This window comes from Dryobates pubescens, chromosome 1, assembly GCF_014839835.1.
Source record: "Dryobates pubescens isolate bDryPub1 chromosome 1, bDryPub1.pri, whole genome shotgun sequence".
Taxonomy (NCBI): Eukaryota; Metazoa; Chordata; class Aves; order Piciformes; family Picidae; genus Dryobates; species Dryobates pubescens.
Genome location: NC_071612.1, coordinates 10153096 through 10172017, shown reverse-complemented (window position 1 = coordinate 10172017; position 18922 = coordinate 10153096). Strand labels below are relative to the sequence as shown.

Sequence of the window (18922 nt, the reverse complement as noted above, 5' to 3'; positions counted from 1 at the left end):
CGAGTCTGGGATCTCCCTAACATTGAATCTGGAATCTCCCAAGCTGATACCTGAGTTTACATAGTGTCAGAAATAAGCACTGGGGGAAATCAGCAATAACGTGCTTACCATGTCATTAGGAGAAAATATTAGAAGTCCACGCGCCTGAAGATAGCCACTCAAGACAGAGAAGCATGGATTTAACAGAAGTTTTAGGAAACAAAGCCTGGTGCTTAAGTACATTGTCCAACAACATACCTGAAGGGAGGTTGTAGACAGACAGATGATGGTCTCTTCTCCCAGGCAGCCAGTACCAGAACAAGAGGACACAGTCTCAGGCTTTGCCAGGGAAGGTTTAGGTTGGAGGTTAGGAGGAAGTTCTATACAGAGAGAGTGATTGCCCATTGGAACGGGCTGCCTGGGGAGGTGGTGGAGTCGCCGTCATTGGAGGTTTTCAGGAGGAGACTTGATGGGGTGCTTGGTGCCGTGGGTTAGTTGTTTAGGTGGGTTGGATTGGTTGATGGGTTGGATGCAATGATCTTGAAGGTCTCTTCCAACATGGTCTGGTCTATTCTATTCTATTCTATTCTATACCTTTCTGAAATTGAAATGACCGAAGTTTTCCAAATTTCTTGTGAAAATCTAAGGTATTTAATTTCTTTGTCCAGAATTAGTCTTTGTATTATATAACTTCAGTCACCTAGAATTTTGTTTTCTGATCAGGACAGTTATCAATATTTTATCTGTAGCCAGTTGCAGGGGGCTGGGATGAAAACAGGGACAAAATAAACCTTCCAATAAGTGGTTTTTTACTGGCTTAAACTTATTTGTCAAGAGAGGATGACTTAACATCAGGGCATGCTTGTCTCCTGCTGATTGTTGCAAGAGTTTAGGCCAGAGTGAACACTGCACATACAGCTGCAGCTGTATGATGACCATCACCCTAAGGGGGACCTATCTCATTATAGCAGAAGCATTTTCAAATACCTGTGGACACTTGAAATGTCCAGCTCCTAGGTTCTTATTTCTTGGCTGGAACCTCTCTAACAGTATTTCATGCCAAGCAACCATGCTAAAGCTTCAGATGGCCTGGAATAAAGCTCAGATTTGCAATTGTCCTAGAGCTGTTAGCAACACTCCTGAGATACAGAAGCACACAGTGTGATGAAGGTTTCAAGCTAAACCGTTATGACCAGCTAGTATGGAATATAAACAGGAACAGATGAGAAGAATACAGCCTCAACGTTTGAGACAACAAAGAAAGAGTGAAATGATTGCTACATAAAAGACATTTCAAAGACCTCCCAGAAAAGCAGGCATAAAAATCCCCAATAAAAAGGCTCAGCAAGAAAACTGTCACACCCCCTAATCCTCAGCAGACTTTAACAAGATGTTCACATGAGCCAGAGATTGTCTCCTTCCCCAGAAGACAAAAGGCAAAGAAAACAATACCGTCTAGCATAGGATTAGGAGGGCAAGAGATAGATAAAAAGGATTCCTTAACCTTACAATTAGAAACCCCAACTCTCCAGCCAAAAGGATAATCAGAAACAGACTGCAAACCTGTGTCACAATAATCGCTGCATCTTTCTTTACTCTTTGAAAACTGATATATTTTCTGAAGATTTTTTGTTTTAATTTATTGCCACCCCAAGAAAGGTTTTGTCGGCCACTTAGCTATAAGACAACTGCTGCTACCAAAGCACCATCCAGCACACATGGCAATAGCCTTTTATTTCCCATTCTTCACATTTCCACCACCTCCAACCAAGCAAAAATTAGATTACTGGTGCTCGTACCAACCTCCCAGTAAATTGTACAACTAAATCAAAATTATATGCAGTGTACTAGTCTTTTAACAAATGATCAGCTCACTGTGCCCTAAGCCAGACACATAGACAGATTCTTCATGCCAAACCTGGCATAAGCATGTGCTCTGATTAAAAAGGAAACAACTTAGTTGTTATAACGAGCATCTTTAGCTTTATTTGGTATTAGTAATGCCTTTAAACAGAAGGCAGGGTACTGGCAAGAGTAGAAAACAGACTTGAAGGAGGAGGAAACCTACAGCCTGGAAAGAAACTACAGTTTCCAAAGTTTGACCCTCCTGCTGTAGTTAACTAGTGACCATAAGCTGTAAAAGTTTGCTGCATAAAAATGTAAAACTCCTTCTGAAGCTGAACAAGGCAACCACAAGACATTGACAACCACATTTACATAGCATATGTTAGCTTGTGGACATGACTTCAGCATCCAAACAACCATTTATGCTTAGGAGCTATACATGTCCCCACCTTGTAGGTGTTATTGCAAGCACTCACTGAGTGAAAGCTAAGGTTTAAGTAGTCATTACCTCCAGTGGGCAGTTGATGTTGACAGCCTTTCCCAACATTTCTGGTACCATCAGGAAAGGTAAAGTCAAGCAATTTGTTTTTCCTTCAGATGCAGCCCACTTTAAAACTATTGTTTTATACTCTTGTGATCCTATTGTCTGTTGGACCTTAAATTTCCTTCCTTAATCTAATGTTCAGTAGTCTCATTCTGTGTGAACTAGACACTACCTCAGAGCTCTCTTGTATGCTGTGGCAGATGAAACAAACTCTCCTTATGTAAACTACTTGAAACCACTTAGAAAGAGGCTGGCAAAGATGCAATCTTAGCCATTGTCATTTGTTATGGAAAGAAGTAAACAAATCAAACTTCCCAGAAGAGTCAAGACTTGAAATAAACACACGGGAAAAGGCAGATTTTTCTGTTCTTTTTAGGGAGCTCAGAGCATAAAGTTTGACTTCTATATACTTGCAAAATAAATGGGATAGAAGTTATCTACAGATTTCTAAATGAGCTTAGAAAAGCAGACTGTGGTCCAAATGAGAGCAAACAATCCATTGTGGATGTCCCCAAATCATGTAGCTAGCAGTGTACCGCAGCAATATAGGGTACCGATCACTGCAGAGCAGGAGCAGAGGATAGTGTGGTCTGCATGGTTTGCCTGTTAGCATAAGCAAACTGATTTCTCCTCAGCCACACAGTGCCCCAGAGACTCCAGGTCTTGCTTGTGGATTAAAGTCAGATAAAAGACTTCTCCCACAAGCACACTTGTCCCAGTGCCATGAAGAATTTCACTGCTGTGCTGCTGAAATGCTAGCTGTACTTCAATCAAGAGCCTGGAAATAGGACCATGGCATCCTATCTGTTATCTCACAATTATTTCCAGATATTTTTTAACTCATTTTATGAGCAAGTAGGCTTCTGATTGCCACTATTGCAAGCACAACTTAATTTACAAGGTAGGCAGCTACTTCTCACAGTTTGCAGCGAGATCCAGGTTTACAAAAAAAACCCCAAACCAACACCACCAAAACAACCCTTCAGAACTGGCACAAAATCCCACATGCAGTGAGCTCACAATGCCACCCAAGTATTTGGTCATTTTATCTTTTACGTCTTCCTCTCCAAGTAGAGGAGAAATGCATAGTGCTATAAACACCACAAAATGTGCTCTTTTGCCATCGTTACTGATTTTGAGATACCCAGATACCACGGTGGTAAAAGGTGCTGCAAAACCTTCATACACCTAGAAGTGTGGAAAGAAGCATTGCCATCCTGATCTAAAAAAGTAAAGATGAAGGAGTTAAACTTAAACAGCCACAGCATCCCCCAAACAGAACACTAGACTGCAGGTATTACAGTGCTTGTGTTTAACAACTTATTTTGCTAACCTCCAAAACTGCAAGTCCAACATCTCCACATGTGCCACCGGATGTGCTGAAGCACACAGCGATGAGTTCTGTATTCAGGTTCATTACCAGCGTTTTCCTCTGCTGCAATTATTTTAATGAAGATTTTGCCTAATTAAGATTTTCACGATTTGGTGTAGGAAGCAGATACAATACCTGATATGGTATGCCCTGAAGCCAAACATTTCCAACAGCTTTAATGGGCATTAGGATGGTCCCATATGGATCAAGGCAGAGCTGTTTCACTCATCAGCTGCACGAAGACCGCTCAGATGTGAGCCACCAAAAAAGACATAGTAAAAACCTTAAACTTCACTCATTCAGAAACTCAGGCATGAAAGCTGCATTAGTGAAGCAGGATCCTTATGGAGTTTCTGCTCCTCTGGGTAAGAGAAATTGAGTTGACCTGCTTTTTCTCCCTGTGGGAAAAAAAAATTGATCATCTCTGTGAGAGGCCAGAGCATGCTGGATCCTTAAACATAAAAGATATCTCACAGTTTTTATACAGAGATGCTTTTTCCATACCTCTGAAGTCAATTAGGGGACTAAGTCTCCAGCCTCAGTAGCCTGAATTCCTACTTTCCTCTGATAACAGCACACATTTGAGGCACTGACAAAATGCTGATGCTTGTGTGGGATAACAAAGCCACCTTTACCAGCTGAGGAGCTTTTCTTGTTCAGTGAAGCTTCCCTCTCCCATTCTTGTTTTCCAGAACTGGACAGCCCCATCCTACAGCAGCTTGGAGGTTCAGGTAAGTCAGACCACATCTTTGCAGCTACTGAAGTGCTGCCTTTCATGTAAGAAAATGAGCTCAATCATTCTAATTCCATGGTTCCTCACCTGTTTCAGCCTTCAGATCATCTTTAAAATGTGACTATTACTTGTGTTACTGACTTCAAGAAACATTTGAAGTTTTACTCAAAAGAGAAAAACAAGCACAGAAGTGCTGTGTACTGGAGCCTACAGGCCTTTTGAGCATGAGAACAAGCTCTTAATCTCACAACCATTTTCTTATGAAAATGGGGTAAGAAGCCCAAAAGGGCCTTGTGCCCACCATGACCATTAACTAGGGGGTAACCGATCAGAGGGTGAGCACACCAGGCTATGCAGTCACCAAAAGGCTGAGTCTTCCAACAGTCTTAGAGACCACATCATCTAAAAAAAGTTTAGAAAGCACCATGCCCCCTATTAGGACTTTTCTTAAGGGGGCACCCAAGACCCCGTTGCTGCAAGGAAAAAGCCTGAATGTATTTGTATTGCAAACACACAAGATGAAAACTTTCTCTGCTCGTTAGAGGACACTGCTGGGGCTTTGGTAGACAAGGTCAAGATAGCGTTAGTCTGCTCTGATCAAGCATGAGGAGGTAAATCATTCTCTGCAACCCAGAAGTCATTCAGATGGTACTTTTGGCATTTCTCCCCCCCCAACCCTTCCCTGCTTTTGTTCTGTCAGTCTGAAGAGAACAGCTCGTGTGATGTAATTTAGAATGGAGCTTTTTTAAAGCTTTCACTCAGGAAAAGCTTCAGGAGCTCTGGGGGTATAGCTTAGCTCCAAGAAATAGAAAGAAAGCAAGTTTGCATTGACAGCTTGATCCCAGAGAGAGGTGGCTGCCTGCTTGTCTAACAGGTCCTCTGGGTCTGGATGAGGCAGAGACAGAGGAGCAGTCAGATTAAGTGAACGCACGCTGCCAATGTTAAAGGAAAAATTACCATTATTCTGCATAGTTCACTGTTTGCTACTGCTATTTCCTTCAATAAAACCTCTTTTCACTTGCCAATTGGAGCTTGTCATGTAACAATATTTCTTATGCACAATACACATACTAAAATGCCCCTGTGTTTTTAATACATTTATAGTTGTTAACAATAGTGGTATAGTGACAGAAAAAAATGTACTTGCTTTGAATACAGAATAGAGTGAAAAAAAGAACAAACCAGAGGCCCTGCTCTGAAGGATTAATGAGGGTTAGATTTTGCCTAATTTGTGTTAAAACAGTGACACCTCTTCCATTTCGCTGACAACCACTTTTTCCTCTCAAGGCCTGGATTATGACCTCCTTGCTTGGAACGGGTTGTACACCTGAGCCTTGAACAAAAGCTTCAGTGAAAGTTTTGATGTGGGGAAGTGAGGACAGGGTTGAATTCTCACCCACCCCATGCCCAGGCAACCCCTAGATAGATGGACAAGGGGTGCTGCTCCTGGGGCTTTGGTGAGCTCAGTGCACTGAAGGTCACCCAACCAGCCCTTTGATCCATGTCCATAGGTGGGTGGGAGTATGCTGACCTACTATCTAGCAATACCTGAAACCTCTTCTGTTCAGTGCTCACATCAGACATTAGCAAAACTCCTTGCAAGTAGGGCTCCTTACAATGCAGGACAAATGGCAGGCATTGGGGAGAGGCTGGCATTTCACTGAGATTGTTGGAACTCTGCTGCTCTCCTGTGAATGCTCATACAATGAAGACATTGTGCTAGTACTGTACTTGCCAGGTGGAAATGACCACAGTGAAGGTGCCATGGTGAAAAGAAATTATGTTTGTGCCTCTCAGCTGGTCAAACCTAGTATTTCATATACCCAAATGAACAGGCATCTGTTTGGAAACCTTTGTAGCACAGTCATGAAGGAAACTTTCTTCTGCCATAAGATTCATGTTTTCTAAGAACAATTTTTTGGTTCTGAATAAGTTCACATACACAGGAAAAGACATCTTGAGTGTTCCTGGATTCTCCTACACTATGCAAGAATGGTGATTGACTGAGTTTAAACACACCCTTTCACTGCATGTCAAGAGAAGCCTATTTGATTCTGTGAGCAGGACAGTTACCATATTGACCTTTGCCAGAGCACTCAAAAGTGTGTTGTCCTAAAAGTACTTATTACATACTTAGGAAACAATGTGCCCCTAGAACAGGTGTTCAGCATCTTCAGTGTCCACCAGGAAAGAAAACGTTTTGTAGCATGACACATCTTTCCTCTTGCTAATTGCTCTGTCTACAGTTCTTTCTAAAGCAAAGATCAAGGGAACCCAGGAAGTCTCCATATTGGAGATTGTTTTGAAGCCTGTTAAGCTCTCTGGAAGTCTTTCCATTGACATCTACTGATACTGGATCAGGTCCTTGTGGAGTTAAATAAATGGTTTTCCAGCACAGCCAAGCAAAGGCTACTCAGCAGTATGTGGTGAGGTGCTTAGATGTTAATGAGATTAATAGTGTTTGCTATACCGAGCAAGTTCATCTCCCAGGTGTGCTCCAGTACAACAGGGGTACAAGACAGAAAGAAATGAAAGTGTGTGTTAGGAAAGCCTCTAGAAGACATAAGACTCTCGCAGATTGCCACTCATCATTGGATTCAAATCAAAGAGAAGCTTTTATAACTTATTAAAAGACATGGGGATTTGTAGTCCTCTATTATCACATGCCAATTTACCACCAGCAGAGCTTTAAGGACCATCTACGAGGAGCGCTTGATGTTCTGTTATTTGCAGCTCTGTTTGATGGTGTTTAAATAATTTTGATTTAAGAATATATGTGGTTTTGATGGTGTTCTCCCCACCAAATCAAAATGCTGACAGCCTCAGAGCTCCTCAGGCATTAGTGCTGTGAAAGGATATTTTTTTGTGTCCGTAGCTGTGTGTAATACCTGCTTTGGGAATAAACCCTTGGCACATACCTTCAGTGTCATTCTGAAAGTGGCAGAGTTGCCAAAGACCTGGGAACATGAAAAGAAGACACTGTGCTGTCTTTTCATTGGAAAGTTCACAAATTCTGCCTAGAGATCCCTCTGATATTTTCATTTTTCAATAGATACTGCTTACCAAAAATAAAACTGACACTTTAAAGTGCTTTCCAAATTTAACAACACAGCATTTTACAGGGGGGAGGGGAACACAAAAAAACCTCCCTCTTTTGTAATAAACTCAGTATTTTCTGGTTTTACATTACCTATGCACTTCCCAACTAAAGAGAGTGAGCATTTACACAAGGATGCCCGTAGGTGAGACCTACCTTTAGTTACTGTGCCAGCATGTTAAATAAAGCCCTGGCCACTTCTGGCCACTCCATTCTGGTAGGGATTTTGCTTCTGAAACTTGATCATACCAGCAGAAGGTCTTAACCTCATTGATGGGATGAGTAATTAACTGTGAGAGGAAGGAAGGAAGACTGAATTAACGCAGCACTGCTGTTGAGGCAAGTAATGTAATAACAATAATAAAGTTTGCTTTTCCTTTAATTGAAAGCAACACAATCAGTTCAGATAAGATAATGCGTAAAAATCTCCAGCTTGAAAACCTGCAGAATGAAGAGAATTTGAGAATTTTGAGTTATCACTGCAATGTGGGTGCTAGGATGGAACTTTCCCAACACTCAGTGTGGGATGTCCATGTAGCCCCATCAGTGTGGTGGTCTCAAGGGCTCTGCATAGGGCTGGGCATCCCAAAGCCCTGCAGTCCAGGGAAGGGACAAACACTGGCATAGCTGTATGGTTACTGGGGTGATCTACTGACATTGCTAAAACAAGTAGATGCTTAGCCCTCCACTGGGAGGTGGAAAAATTTGGCTGTGTATTTTCAGTTGGTGTTCAATTCAAGACTTACTTGTTCTGAGTTTAATTATCCCTTTAGCAAAATATCAGAAGAGCACAGCCTTGAGACAAGATCCAAAAATCCAATCTGGGTCTTAAATTCAACTTCAGAAATATTTGCTCCCTCTCAGGGACTCCCAAAGAGGAGGATCTCTGTCAAGAGCTGTGGTAGTAACAACAGGGTGCCAGGATGCCCTAGCCATAAACTGGAGAAAATTAATTCAAAAGAGACAAAAGAATAAAAGACAACAACAACAACAAAAAAAAACAACTTTCCTATCAGCAAGCACATGAAAGACAGCAAGATCCCACTGCACTCTGGACTAACCTCAATTACTATCATGGCTTTATTTCATGGAGGGCATTTCATTCTGTCACAACAGTCAGGACATAAATACAGACAAATACAGAATAAATACATAAATGCTTGGTAGGAAAGAAAACAGTGGCTGAAGGATAACTTGGAAGCTCTAATCTAGAAACCAATGTTGAGAGCTTTTGGAGCATGCACAGCCATATCCCCTCACTCTGGTCCATGGGCCTCAGTGACTGCATTGCCTATTGACCAGCTGAGGTTATGTTTCTGCTGCAGTTAACACTTGATGCCAGAACTGTGAGGTTCCTGTGAAAATCCAATGATTTATCTTGGTGTTTATCTGCTGAGGACTCCTAAGGACCTGGTGTCAAGCTCAGACAGAGAGCGATGGAAGGTGGAGGTCTCCGGGCAGGCACCTGTAAGCCACTACTACCAAAACAATTGTGAATTTTGCTATTGTGCTCCTTGAGAGCATGAATTATGTCCAGCATCTAACACAGAAGATGATGTCTGATGCAACAGACACTTTTGAATTAGCACATCAAAACCTTTTCATGAAGTGTTTGGTCCCTCTTCTTGCAAAGTTGATTGCAACTCTAAAGTGTAAGCGAACAACATAAAATTCAGACTGATCCCTTCAATTCTTTTTAAAGCATCCTTAAATCCACCTTTTCTTCTTTTTTTTCCCACCCCCCTGCTGTACATCTTACTTTTTATAGTTAAAAGTAATTTTAAAGCAAAAAAAAGAAAAAAAAAAAAAAGAAGAACATAAACAATATACACTGACTCTTGACACTCCATTGCTTTCTTAAACTAGAATAATAAAAATTTGCAAATGAACAAAAGAGTGGGAGGAAGATATCTGATTTACAATGTTTTTGAGATAAAGAACACTATAAAAAAAGATCAATGTGAATAATAAAGCATTGTTAACTGAGTCATGACATTTCTATTCTCAGTGAAGATTTGAACAGTAGAGCTCTGCAAATGAGCACCTTGTGCCATTTTCAAAGTGGGAGGAAGACATATAATTATAATTTTTAAAGTGAAGGGAATTTAAAGGGGGGGGGGGAAAAAACCCCTCTGTGAAAAAGTTTATTGAAAAACATATCGACATATCAATATGACATAAATTAATTTTATTAAACTGGGGGGGGGGGAACCTCCTTTGTTTTTTTTTTCCTTTTTTTTTTTTTTGGTTTTTATTATTTTTTTTTTTTTCGTTTTTTTTTTTTTTTTTTTTGTGGAAGACTGGCTGCAGAAAGCATTCCTTGCAAAGAATTTTCTTTATTAAAACCTCTTTTTTTTTTTTGCGGAGATGAAACAGCACCGAATGTCAGCACTACCGTATATTTATTCTGTAACTCTTCCAACAGCTGAGATCTATAAAAGAAACATATTTTCAAAACAGTTTTAACCTCCATTGTCTTGATCATTCGGATTAACATTTTTGTTTTATTATTTTTTTCCATGTCACCTATTGAAATCCCTTAAAGGAACCTTTTATTCAGTCAAAAATTAATGAAGCCGTTTTCTTAAGCAGCCTCCCAAAAAGCATAAAGGACGTAATGTTGTGCGTTTGCCTTGACATACATTTTCTGCCATTTCCCTTGTTTGTGTGATGGGAACAAAACTCCATTTTTATGCTATCAAATCTGCCGAGAAAAGTGATTTGGAGAGGGAGGAAAACGAACTCTGCTCTTGCTGTGTGTGCAATTTAAAATCCACCCTGAAAATACGGCATTGATCAGATTACCCCAATTGAGTCATTTAGTGCTTTGGCATTCCTGAAGTTAGGGCCCAGCTGTGAAATCATAGTTGGGGCCAAACTTTGCTGTTAGGTGAGTGCACATGGCTCCCATTTTCTTCAAAGAGAGTGACACACATGGCCAATATTTAACTTTCACCTCTTCCATTCTTCAGCTAGCAAAGCCAGAACGGGTGGACTATGTGCAGGCAATTTAATAGAATTAAGAAAATAATCAAGATTTTCCAAGACTTACTGGTGATTTGGGCTATATAATTCAACACACCTCAAAGCACAGATGCTCAGCATATTCTGAAAATCAGCCCATCTCAAATGTCTTACTTTCAGCAGGTAAAATCATAAATCGCTTTGAGTATTTTAGCCATTGGACCCTAACAAACAAGGCATAGGATACCTCTCCAAAGTCATAAGCTCCAGTTTCTGGGTTGGCTCAGATACCTGGGTTAATTTACCACATCCCAAGCCATTTTTGGTACTGCATTTCTACATATTTCTCCCCTGCCATTACCATTGTAGGACTGGAACATACTGCAGGTGCCCTTCTGCAGCAGCCCTCCCCTTGAGATAAATGTAGTCTCTGGTTCTGCAGATCACCTGGGGTGGACTAGGCTGCTGGGATGGCCCACAAGAATTTGAGATGTTCTACAGAGAAAGAAAGATACATCCCAAAAATCTAACTGCCCATGGTGTATGCAGACCTTCATTTCAACTCAAGGTCAAGTGGAAAACTTTCCTATCATCCTTGCTGACTCTTCTCTTTGCTTTCCCCCAGCTCCATCTGTTCCTCACCCATCTCCTTCGTTCCGCACTCGCCTCCCTCTTCTTCCTGTGTCCATCTGTTCCCTCCTTCCTCAACACAAGTTGGGGAAGGGAAGTAAATTCAGTCATTCACTGAACAGATTTCAAGATGAACCCCCTCCCTTTCCAGTTCTAACTTCATTCATCATGGTAAAATTTATAATGAATAGAAATGTTGAAGGTGAAAATTTATTAGGGATTGTGTTGCTTTCTTGTATCAAAAGCAGTTAAAGCTGCATATAAACATTGGCTTAATTCATTTTTCTTATATATGGTATAATTAGTGAGAAATATTAGTGGAAGTGCTTGCTGCGCCGTCCATCAACACATGCCTGTCAGAGTTTAGGATCTGGGCCAAAATTTTTTGCCAGTCCTCTGATAGATTTATAATAAGCCAGTAGAAGGCTTTACAGTCAGCTGGGTCACTAATTCATAAAGCTAAAATGTATGCAATGAGGTCAAAAATTCACTATTGATAAAATAGCCCCTCCCGGGATTGCACCATTAGCTTTGTGACTGCAACAGCAAAATAAAGCAAACCCAAAGCTCCTGTGAATTACCAGTCCACCATCATAAATCAGAGGAGAAGTGCTTGCACAAGTCCATGATGTCATATGAAGCCCAGTATATATTTATAACCTTGTGTACTATTTCCTGTTTCCTTATGACAAAAATAAACAGTCTCTAAATCCTCTGTATCCTTACGCCTGAGCTCAGCAAAACGGAATGGGCACCAAACTGTGCAAGCATCCATGATATATTAGTCTAGAGCAGCGTGCTTCAGGTTAGCTCTGACGTTTGCTCTCACCCTGGACTTTCCTGTGTGGATGAAAGCAGTTCCAATGGAGTTTGTTCCATCTGCTGCACTCACTATAGGGGCAGTCCCACAGCCCCTCCTACTTTACCTGCTGGACCCTGGGAGAGAGAAGAGAAAAAAAGATTTAAGTCTCCAAGCCCTATACATGGAGTTAGATGGTCTGCCAAGCACAGCAGAGGTGGGGGAGCTCAGCAACCTGGGCTTGACACCACAAGGACCATAGGAATCTTGTCCACCAAGACACCCAAGCCCCGGAGGTTGGAGCTTGGGCTGCCATTTCCACTCTCCTTTACTGATGATTTTTGAACCTCATCTAAGACTCTGGGGTGTTTGGGCATGGATGATGCCCCATCTCAGACCTTTGGACTCTCAAAAGATTCTGTACCTACCTGAAACAGGAACTTCTGTTTTTCCCAGTGATCTTCTCCCTCTCTTCTCAGACAAAACTTTCTTTCATGTTTTATTTTTGGCTTCCTTTCCAAAAATGAGGCAGAGAGAAATGGAAACAGTGAACCACCCCATGTAACCTCCTCTGCAAGGAAGCTCACTAGCTTCTATTTGCCTCCAAAGCACAATTCTTGAAGTTAATGAATGGCTGTCTCTAAGTGGCTTGGATTGAAACATGCACCAAATCACATTTATTTGCAGTTTTTCTCTACAGTGTTGCTTTGTTCTTCCACTAAGACAGCTGCACCAGCTCCCTGCCACCCCTGGCACTCCCCAGGGTGACACTGAGCAGTGAGGTCCATCCAGGTAAGCTGCTGGCCCCAAGCATGTGTCACCTCTGGCAGCCCCTCCTGTTGCTGCTGGTAGACAAATTATGTCCTTTAAACTGGCAAGAAAACATACTTTTATTTTCTTTCTACGTTTTCCTTTTTGGAACACGGCCATCAAAACCTGGGGTTTGGGTTTCATTTTGCTGTGAGTCTTCTGAAACCAAATGAGCTCAGTTCAAGCTTTTATACTTACAAATTATCATTCATCAGGTCTGATGGAGCCCTGCCTGCTTCATCTCGGGACTGAATGGACATGGCACACAGCTCTTTCAGTGATGAGCATGTGATATATTACACAGACAGGTAGTGACAGTGGTGCATGGGATATGAATGGCAGGGAGGTCAGCCAGGCGTTCCCTTGGTTCTTTCACTGCACCAACACACAAAGATGCTTCATGGTGATAGTAAAAAGTTATATATCCTAAACACACCTCACCATTAACGCTTGGGTCTCCTTGCCACAGGGGTGTGAGGCAAAAGGCTACTGTCCAGATAGATTTGGAACAAGTGTCACAAGTGAGTAGAGCCACAGACTCCCTTGTCCCTTGTTTGTAAGACATCTATGAGCCCTATATAGAGTGATAGATCAGTTCTTCTCTTTCAGTGGCAACTCACCCTGACCAGTTGCTCTAAACACCTCTTTAGCATCATCCATATTGCTGCAGTTCTTATACGGCAGAACAGAGCACCTCTTACCCACATTCCTTGTCAAAACCAAGCTTAGAACCCTTATATGCCACTATGGAAGATAATTTCAAAAGCATGCTAGGAAACTCCAACCTATGACTTCCCAGAGCTGAAAGACCCTGGTTTGTGCCTAAGCCAAGGAAGAGAAATAGAGGTGAGGGGACCTACTGTAAGTGCCAGTCTTGATACCACTGCTCCTAACTATTAACCAGAGGAATATGAGGATGACATCAGTGGAAAGTAAGCTATTTACTTTATGCTTTCAGGAATTTAGACATTGTAGTCAGCTGCCCCAAACACCTAACTTTAAAAACCTAAAGATTTCCTATGTGCACTGAGACTGTCTCTAACATAAACATGGGTGAACAATCCCAGCCTTCTACTGCAGCAGCCGAGGCAAGCCCCAGCTTCCCCATATGAGGAAGTTGCTACCTCATGATACTATTTAAAAATGGCACACTCTGAGGGTTTACCTCTAGCTGCCTCTGCCTAGCAGACTAACACTGAATAATCTGTGCTTTCTTCATCACTTTCTGTTTATTTTTCCCTTTTAATTCACTTCAGTGAATGATTCCTACAAATTAAAACCACAGACGTTGCCGGATATCTGAAGCTGAACACAGGCCCTTAAAAGATAGCAACAAAGTTTGACCCTCTGCCCATCTCTATTTGTAATTTTATTCTTTTTTTACATCCTCATTTTATAGTAATCATCCACAATACTGTACAAAACATATTTTTAAGATTATTTGGCTCCACTTATTTGTTCCAAACTCTCAACCACTACTTTTACATGCAGCAACAAAGAAAAAAAAAAACAAAAAACCAAAGCCCTGTTAATAATTTTTTTATGCTGTTCTAGAATAATCTTCATTTCTTTAGACACTTTGTGCAAACATTAAATTGATAAAAGACATAATGTGGATGGACCCAAGGCTGAACTGAAGGTAATTGCATAAAAATGAAATGGAGACCTATAATTGTACACTGCTTTAGCCTCTATTGCACTGTTTTGTGGAAGCAAGGATCTCACTTGTCATAGCAAGTTGCTTGTTACAGTGACTGTATGAAGACTTGATCTAGCTGCACAAGACAAGTATAACATTACTTAAAGGGAGCTTTTCAAACTAAAAGTCTGACACTGAAATGTATTTTCAAAGATGTAGTATGCTTTAACAAACAGAAGAGCCCTTGAATGACAGCTTTTGTTACCCTTTTGTTTGATGGTGCTGTATTGGAAAAAAAAAAATTCAGGTTATATCTATGCCTTTCTATTTCTGGTTTTGATTTCTCTTCAACAGCACTTCAAGAATAAAAATTGACTCGAAGCATGAATAGTAGAAGTCGATGGATACAGTAAATGCTAGTCTGGCATTTACTGATTACTTCCGTCTGATTTTCTTTCTTCAGTCTCGTTTGTTGAATGCTTAAATGCATTCTGTGGGCCCAATGTATTGTAGCAGAGATGGGGAAGTCAAGGGATATATTGCAATTTAAAATAGATCTGGTTTAGACTGTTTTTGAAAGAAGAAAATGATAGAACTCGTCATCCTTGCCTATGTCTTTCAATCTGATCTGTGTGTAGCTCTCAGCCCGGACAAACAAAATCCATTTGTAAGATTGACACCTGAATAACAGGTGGGGCATTTGTCTTTTGGACTCACAAATCAATTACTGTCCAATAAATCCAATACATAAGCGGGACATTGCTTCCTCCAAAGCTCTGCTACTCCAATTAGCACAACTGTTCCTGGAGACTGTATGGTACTGGAGGAAAGTGCAGGGAAAGTTTTGGTATGGCGTCGGTTTATAAACACTGGAAAGCAGTTGTTAGTGTGCACGTAAGTACATCCAAAATATGTGAACTTTCACATTTCAGACGCAAGACACTAACCAAGAAATCGAGCGGGGTGGGGGGAAAGCTGTATTTACTTAATCTGGTGGGAGAACCATCAACAAACTCTCAGAGATGGGAAAAATTAGATGTGCTTTGCCCAGGATGGTGGTTTCCTGTGACCAAGTGTCCAACCTACAGGTGTGCATGACTGTGCTTTGCACTAGCTGGCCACACCCACGGGAGCCACTGCCTCTCCTGTCCCCAAGTCTTGCCTGCGGCTTTTCTTCACCATAACACTCATAAAACCTGACAGTTGTAGGTTTCTGAGACTCTTCTCTGTGCCACTTCTCTCTTTCTGTCTCCTATCCTCACTTCTGTTGCACCTGTTGCTCCTTGCCTCAGGCATATCTGTAAACTCTCCAGGACAGGAAAAATCCACATTTCCTACACAGTATACTTTGTCATTATTAGAAGTTCAAAATCAAGCCAAAACATCTGTCAACACACATTTTTAAAGCAATGATTTAATGTTAAAGTGAAAATGATAGCTTAGTATTTCTTCTTATCCTCTCCCAAGGTCTTACCCTGCTCAACTCTACCAAGCTTTTCTGCTTCTACATATTTCACTACCATGAAGATGATCTAAACCAGCATAAAATCTCACTATGAGTAAATTTTGAATGATTATTCACTCATTCTGTAAGTAAATAAATTCATAGAAATCATAGGAAAATCAGCTTGGAAAGAACTAGAAGTTACTTTGTCTGGCCTTTGCCTTAAACCAGGGCTAACCCTGCAGTAAGAGCAGGCTGATGACAAAAGTGCCTAGCTGAGCTCTTCACACTTCTCCAGCCTTACCGAGGGCTATTCTGGTACTTTAAATCTTCCGTGGAGATTAATTTGGTGCCATATCCAATCCCAAGTTTTCTTTCTTAAGCTTGTGATAGTGGCATCTTGCCCTTTTACCTCTGTGCATTACAGGGTTGAATTGGGGTCTGGCTTCTCCATTACCTTGTTTATGAGGTGGAAGACAGCATCCAGCACCACTCTCTACCTTCACTTCTGCAGGCCAGTCAAACTTCTTGAGCTTCTCCTCATACAGCAGATGCTCTAGACCCCTCACCACCTTCATGGCCTTCACTGGGCTTGCTCTAGATACCAGTTAGACCTCAAATCCTTGCTTCCCCTAACTTAGAGCCCAAGGATCTCAGTAGTTTTGCACCTACCTTGCAACCCATTCATCCAATACACGGTTCCTCCTTTTGGCTCCAAGGATACTACAGGACACAACTGTAGTCTCATCCACATTTCTCTCACTTGGATTTACCTTGATACATGTCAGGGATCAAAAGTACCTGAAAAAAACCCAAGAGATATGAAGTGTCTTTTGGGTCCTTGCAGCAGACACAGACTAACTGCTTTAGAGCATTTACTGTTCCTCTCACAAAGTAATGCTTGCAAAACGGAGATGTTTGTAAGGATTGATTTTCTGTATGTCACTCAAGAGCAAGCATATCACAAGATTTAAGTAAGATAAAAAGTGAGGCTGTGCTTGATGTGAGGTGCAGGAGTTAATCAGCTGCAGATAAGAACTGATGAGGTTTTATCATCCCAGCCATAGAGAGAATGACTGTGTTTCTTGGCTTCCTGATCACTTTGGAGAGTAAATGAAACGATATATCAGCCCATGTTTATCTGTTCCTGAGAAGTTCTTCAAGAATAAATTGAGCTCAGAATTCTTCTTAACCTTTCCCCTAGCTAGGACTTAAAATTAAGCTCTCCTCTGTTTTCTGAGCTGCCTCTCTGGCACACTGACAGCATGTGAAGTATCCCATCTTCTAGGTGACTTCTAGGCCAGCACCGTGAGTGTGGATAAAGTTACGAAATAATGTATCTGGATGTTAAACAGAGACCATCTGGCTTTCTTTGCTACAAGATTATGAGACATGGTGAGCTGGCACATCTGCACCTAGGTACCACCTACACACACATTGTTGGCTGTAAATTTAAGGAAACAGAGCTGCTGTTGAAAAATAACAAGATAATTATTTTGCCTTCTTTTATATCACAAAGTGAAGTTAGTTAGGAGATCACACCTGAAATAGATGTCACAGTTCTGTTCTCTCTCCCATCCTGATCCCGCCCAGTGGAGCTGAATTATTACTCAGCCTTTAAGTCCCCTGGGTTTAAGAGAAAACCTTAGAATTGCAAGCTCAAAAATACTTAAACTATGAATAAACTTTGCTTGTGTAAGGAGGCTGACACCACTGGGTAAGGAAGGGTAGGCTTTGGAAGTAAACAACTGTAGGCTTGGAAATTCTGCATATGTTATTCTTTCAGATCTCTGTCTTAGTATCACAAACAAGTTTTTTTCCTTTTCTTCTTTCTTTTTTTCCCTAATCCCACCAGGTAACCAGCTTACAAATGAAAAACACACAGATGAAAAGCCTATGAAAGGCATTGTTATGAGTTCTGTGGCAGAATTCAGCATCACAGACACTTCATCAAAGGGTACCAAAAATGAGAAGAAGTTGTCAGCTGCGAGCACATCATCCATCGCTTCCCTGGAGAAATGCAGAGAATTCACTTACATCGAGGATGACGCATCAGTACATCAGAGAGACAGTGATGGTATGTTTTATGAAACAGATCACCTCTAAGCTGATTCAAATCTATGCCCACATAAATATAAATAATGCCCATTGCAAGAGCACTCTGTAACTCTAACTCAGGATAAAAGCTCACGTGCTGAACAGGAAGTTCAAGAACATAGCCAAAAGCAGCATTAAGTTGCCCTGCAGACATTTTTTTTGTGATAGATGAGAATCTGCAGATGATCTTATGAATTGTCAGTGATTAAAGTCATAGAAGAGGAGCTTGGAGCCTATGGTGCAACAGTGCTTTTGTAGTTCTGTAATGAGCATTTCCACGGAGGTACTAGTGTCATTATCAGATAAAAAGATACTTCACATGGACATATATCTCCCAGTCGCAGAAGCTATTGCCATGGGTACCACGGCAGCTGTTGTGGTTGCTGTAATATGCTGTATTTGGTGGTCAGCATGTTGGACTTATATATGCAGTTCTTGTATGGATCAAGAGGAAATGGCCTCAATTTTCACCTGGGGAGGTTTCAAAGAGGGAAAAAATTGTCACCTAAAGGTTGTTAAGACTAGGAACAGGCTGCCCAAGGAAGTGGTTGAGTCACCATCCCTGGAGGTATTTAAAAGATGTGTATATGTGGGGCCTAGGGACATGGTTTAGTGGTACCACACTTGGCTGTGCTGGCTTAATGTTTGGGCTCAATGATCTCAAAGATCTTTTCCAAGCTAAATGATTCTATGACCATTACATCCAACCCTGCCAGTCTGCTGACCCATCAACACAACCTCCCTCTGCTGACTGCATTGCAAAACTCACATAGGTCAGAGTGAGGAGCTCTCTTCATACTCTGCCTTGCTTCTTCAGAAACTGGGCCAGGTGGATCCACATGGAAAGGACTCCTGGTTAGTTCAGTGTGCTCTGAGTTTTGAAAAAAAAATATTTGAAAACAAAGTGCTGTGAAAGGAAATTACAAACCAAAACTGCAGCAGAAGCCCAACAGTTCAAGTGCATTTTCA

The 18922-nt window shown here is 41.3% G+C and overlaps 1 protein-coding gene across 1 annotated transcript in view; it reads left to right on the top strand.

Moving 5' to 3' along the window:
- Positions 1 to 18922, top strand: part of MDFIC2 (MyoD family inhibitor domain containing 2) — a 52579-nt gene that overhangs the window by 28951 nt on the left and 4706 nt on the right. Inside the window, exons 3-4 of the mRNA XM_054179994.1 lie at positions 4433 to 4471; positions 17712 to 17933. Of these exons, the coding sequence (XP_054035969.1) occupies positions 4433 to 4471; positions 17712 to 17933 (261 nt within the window). The remainder of the gene's footprint in view (positions 1 to 4432; positions 4472 to 17711; positions 17934 to 18922) is intronic.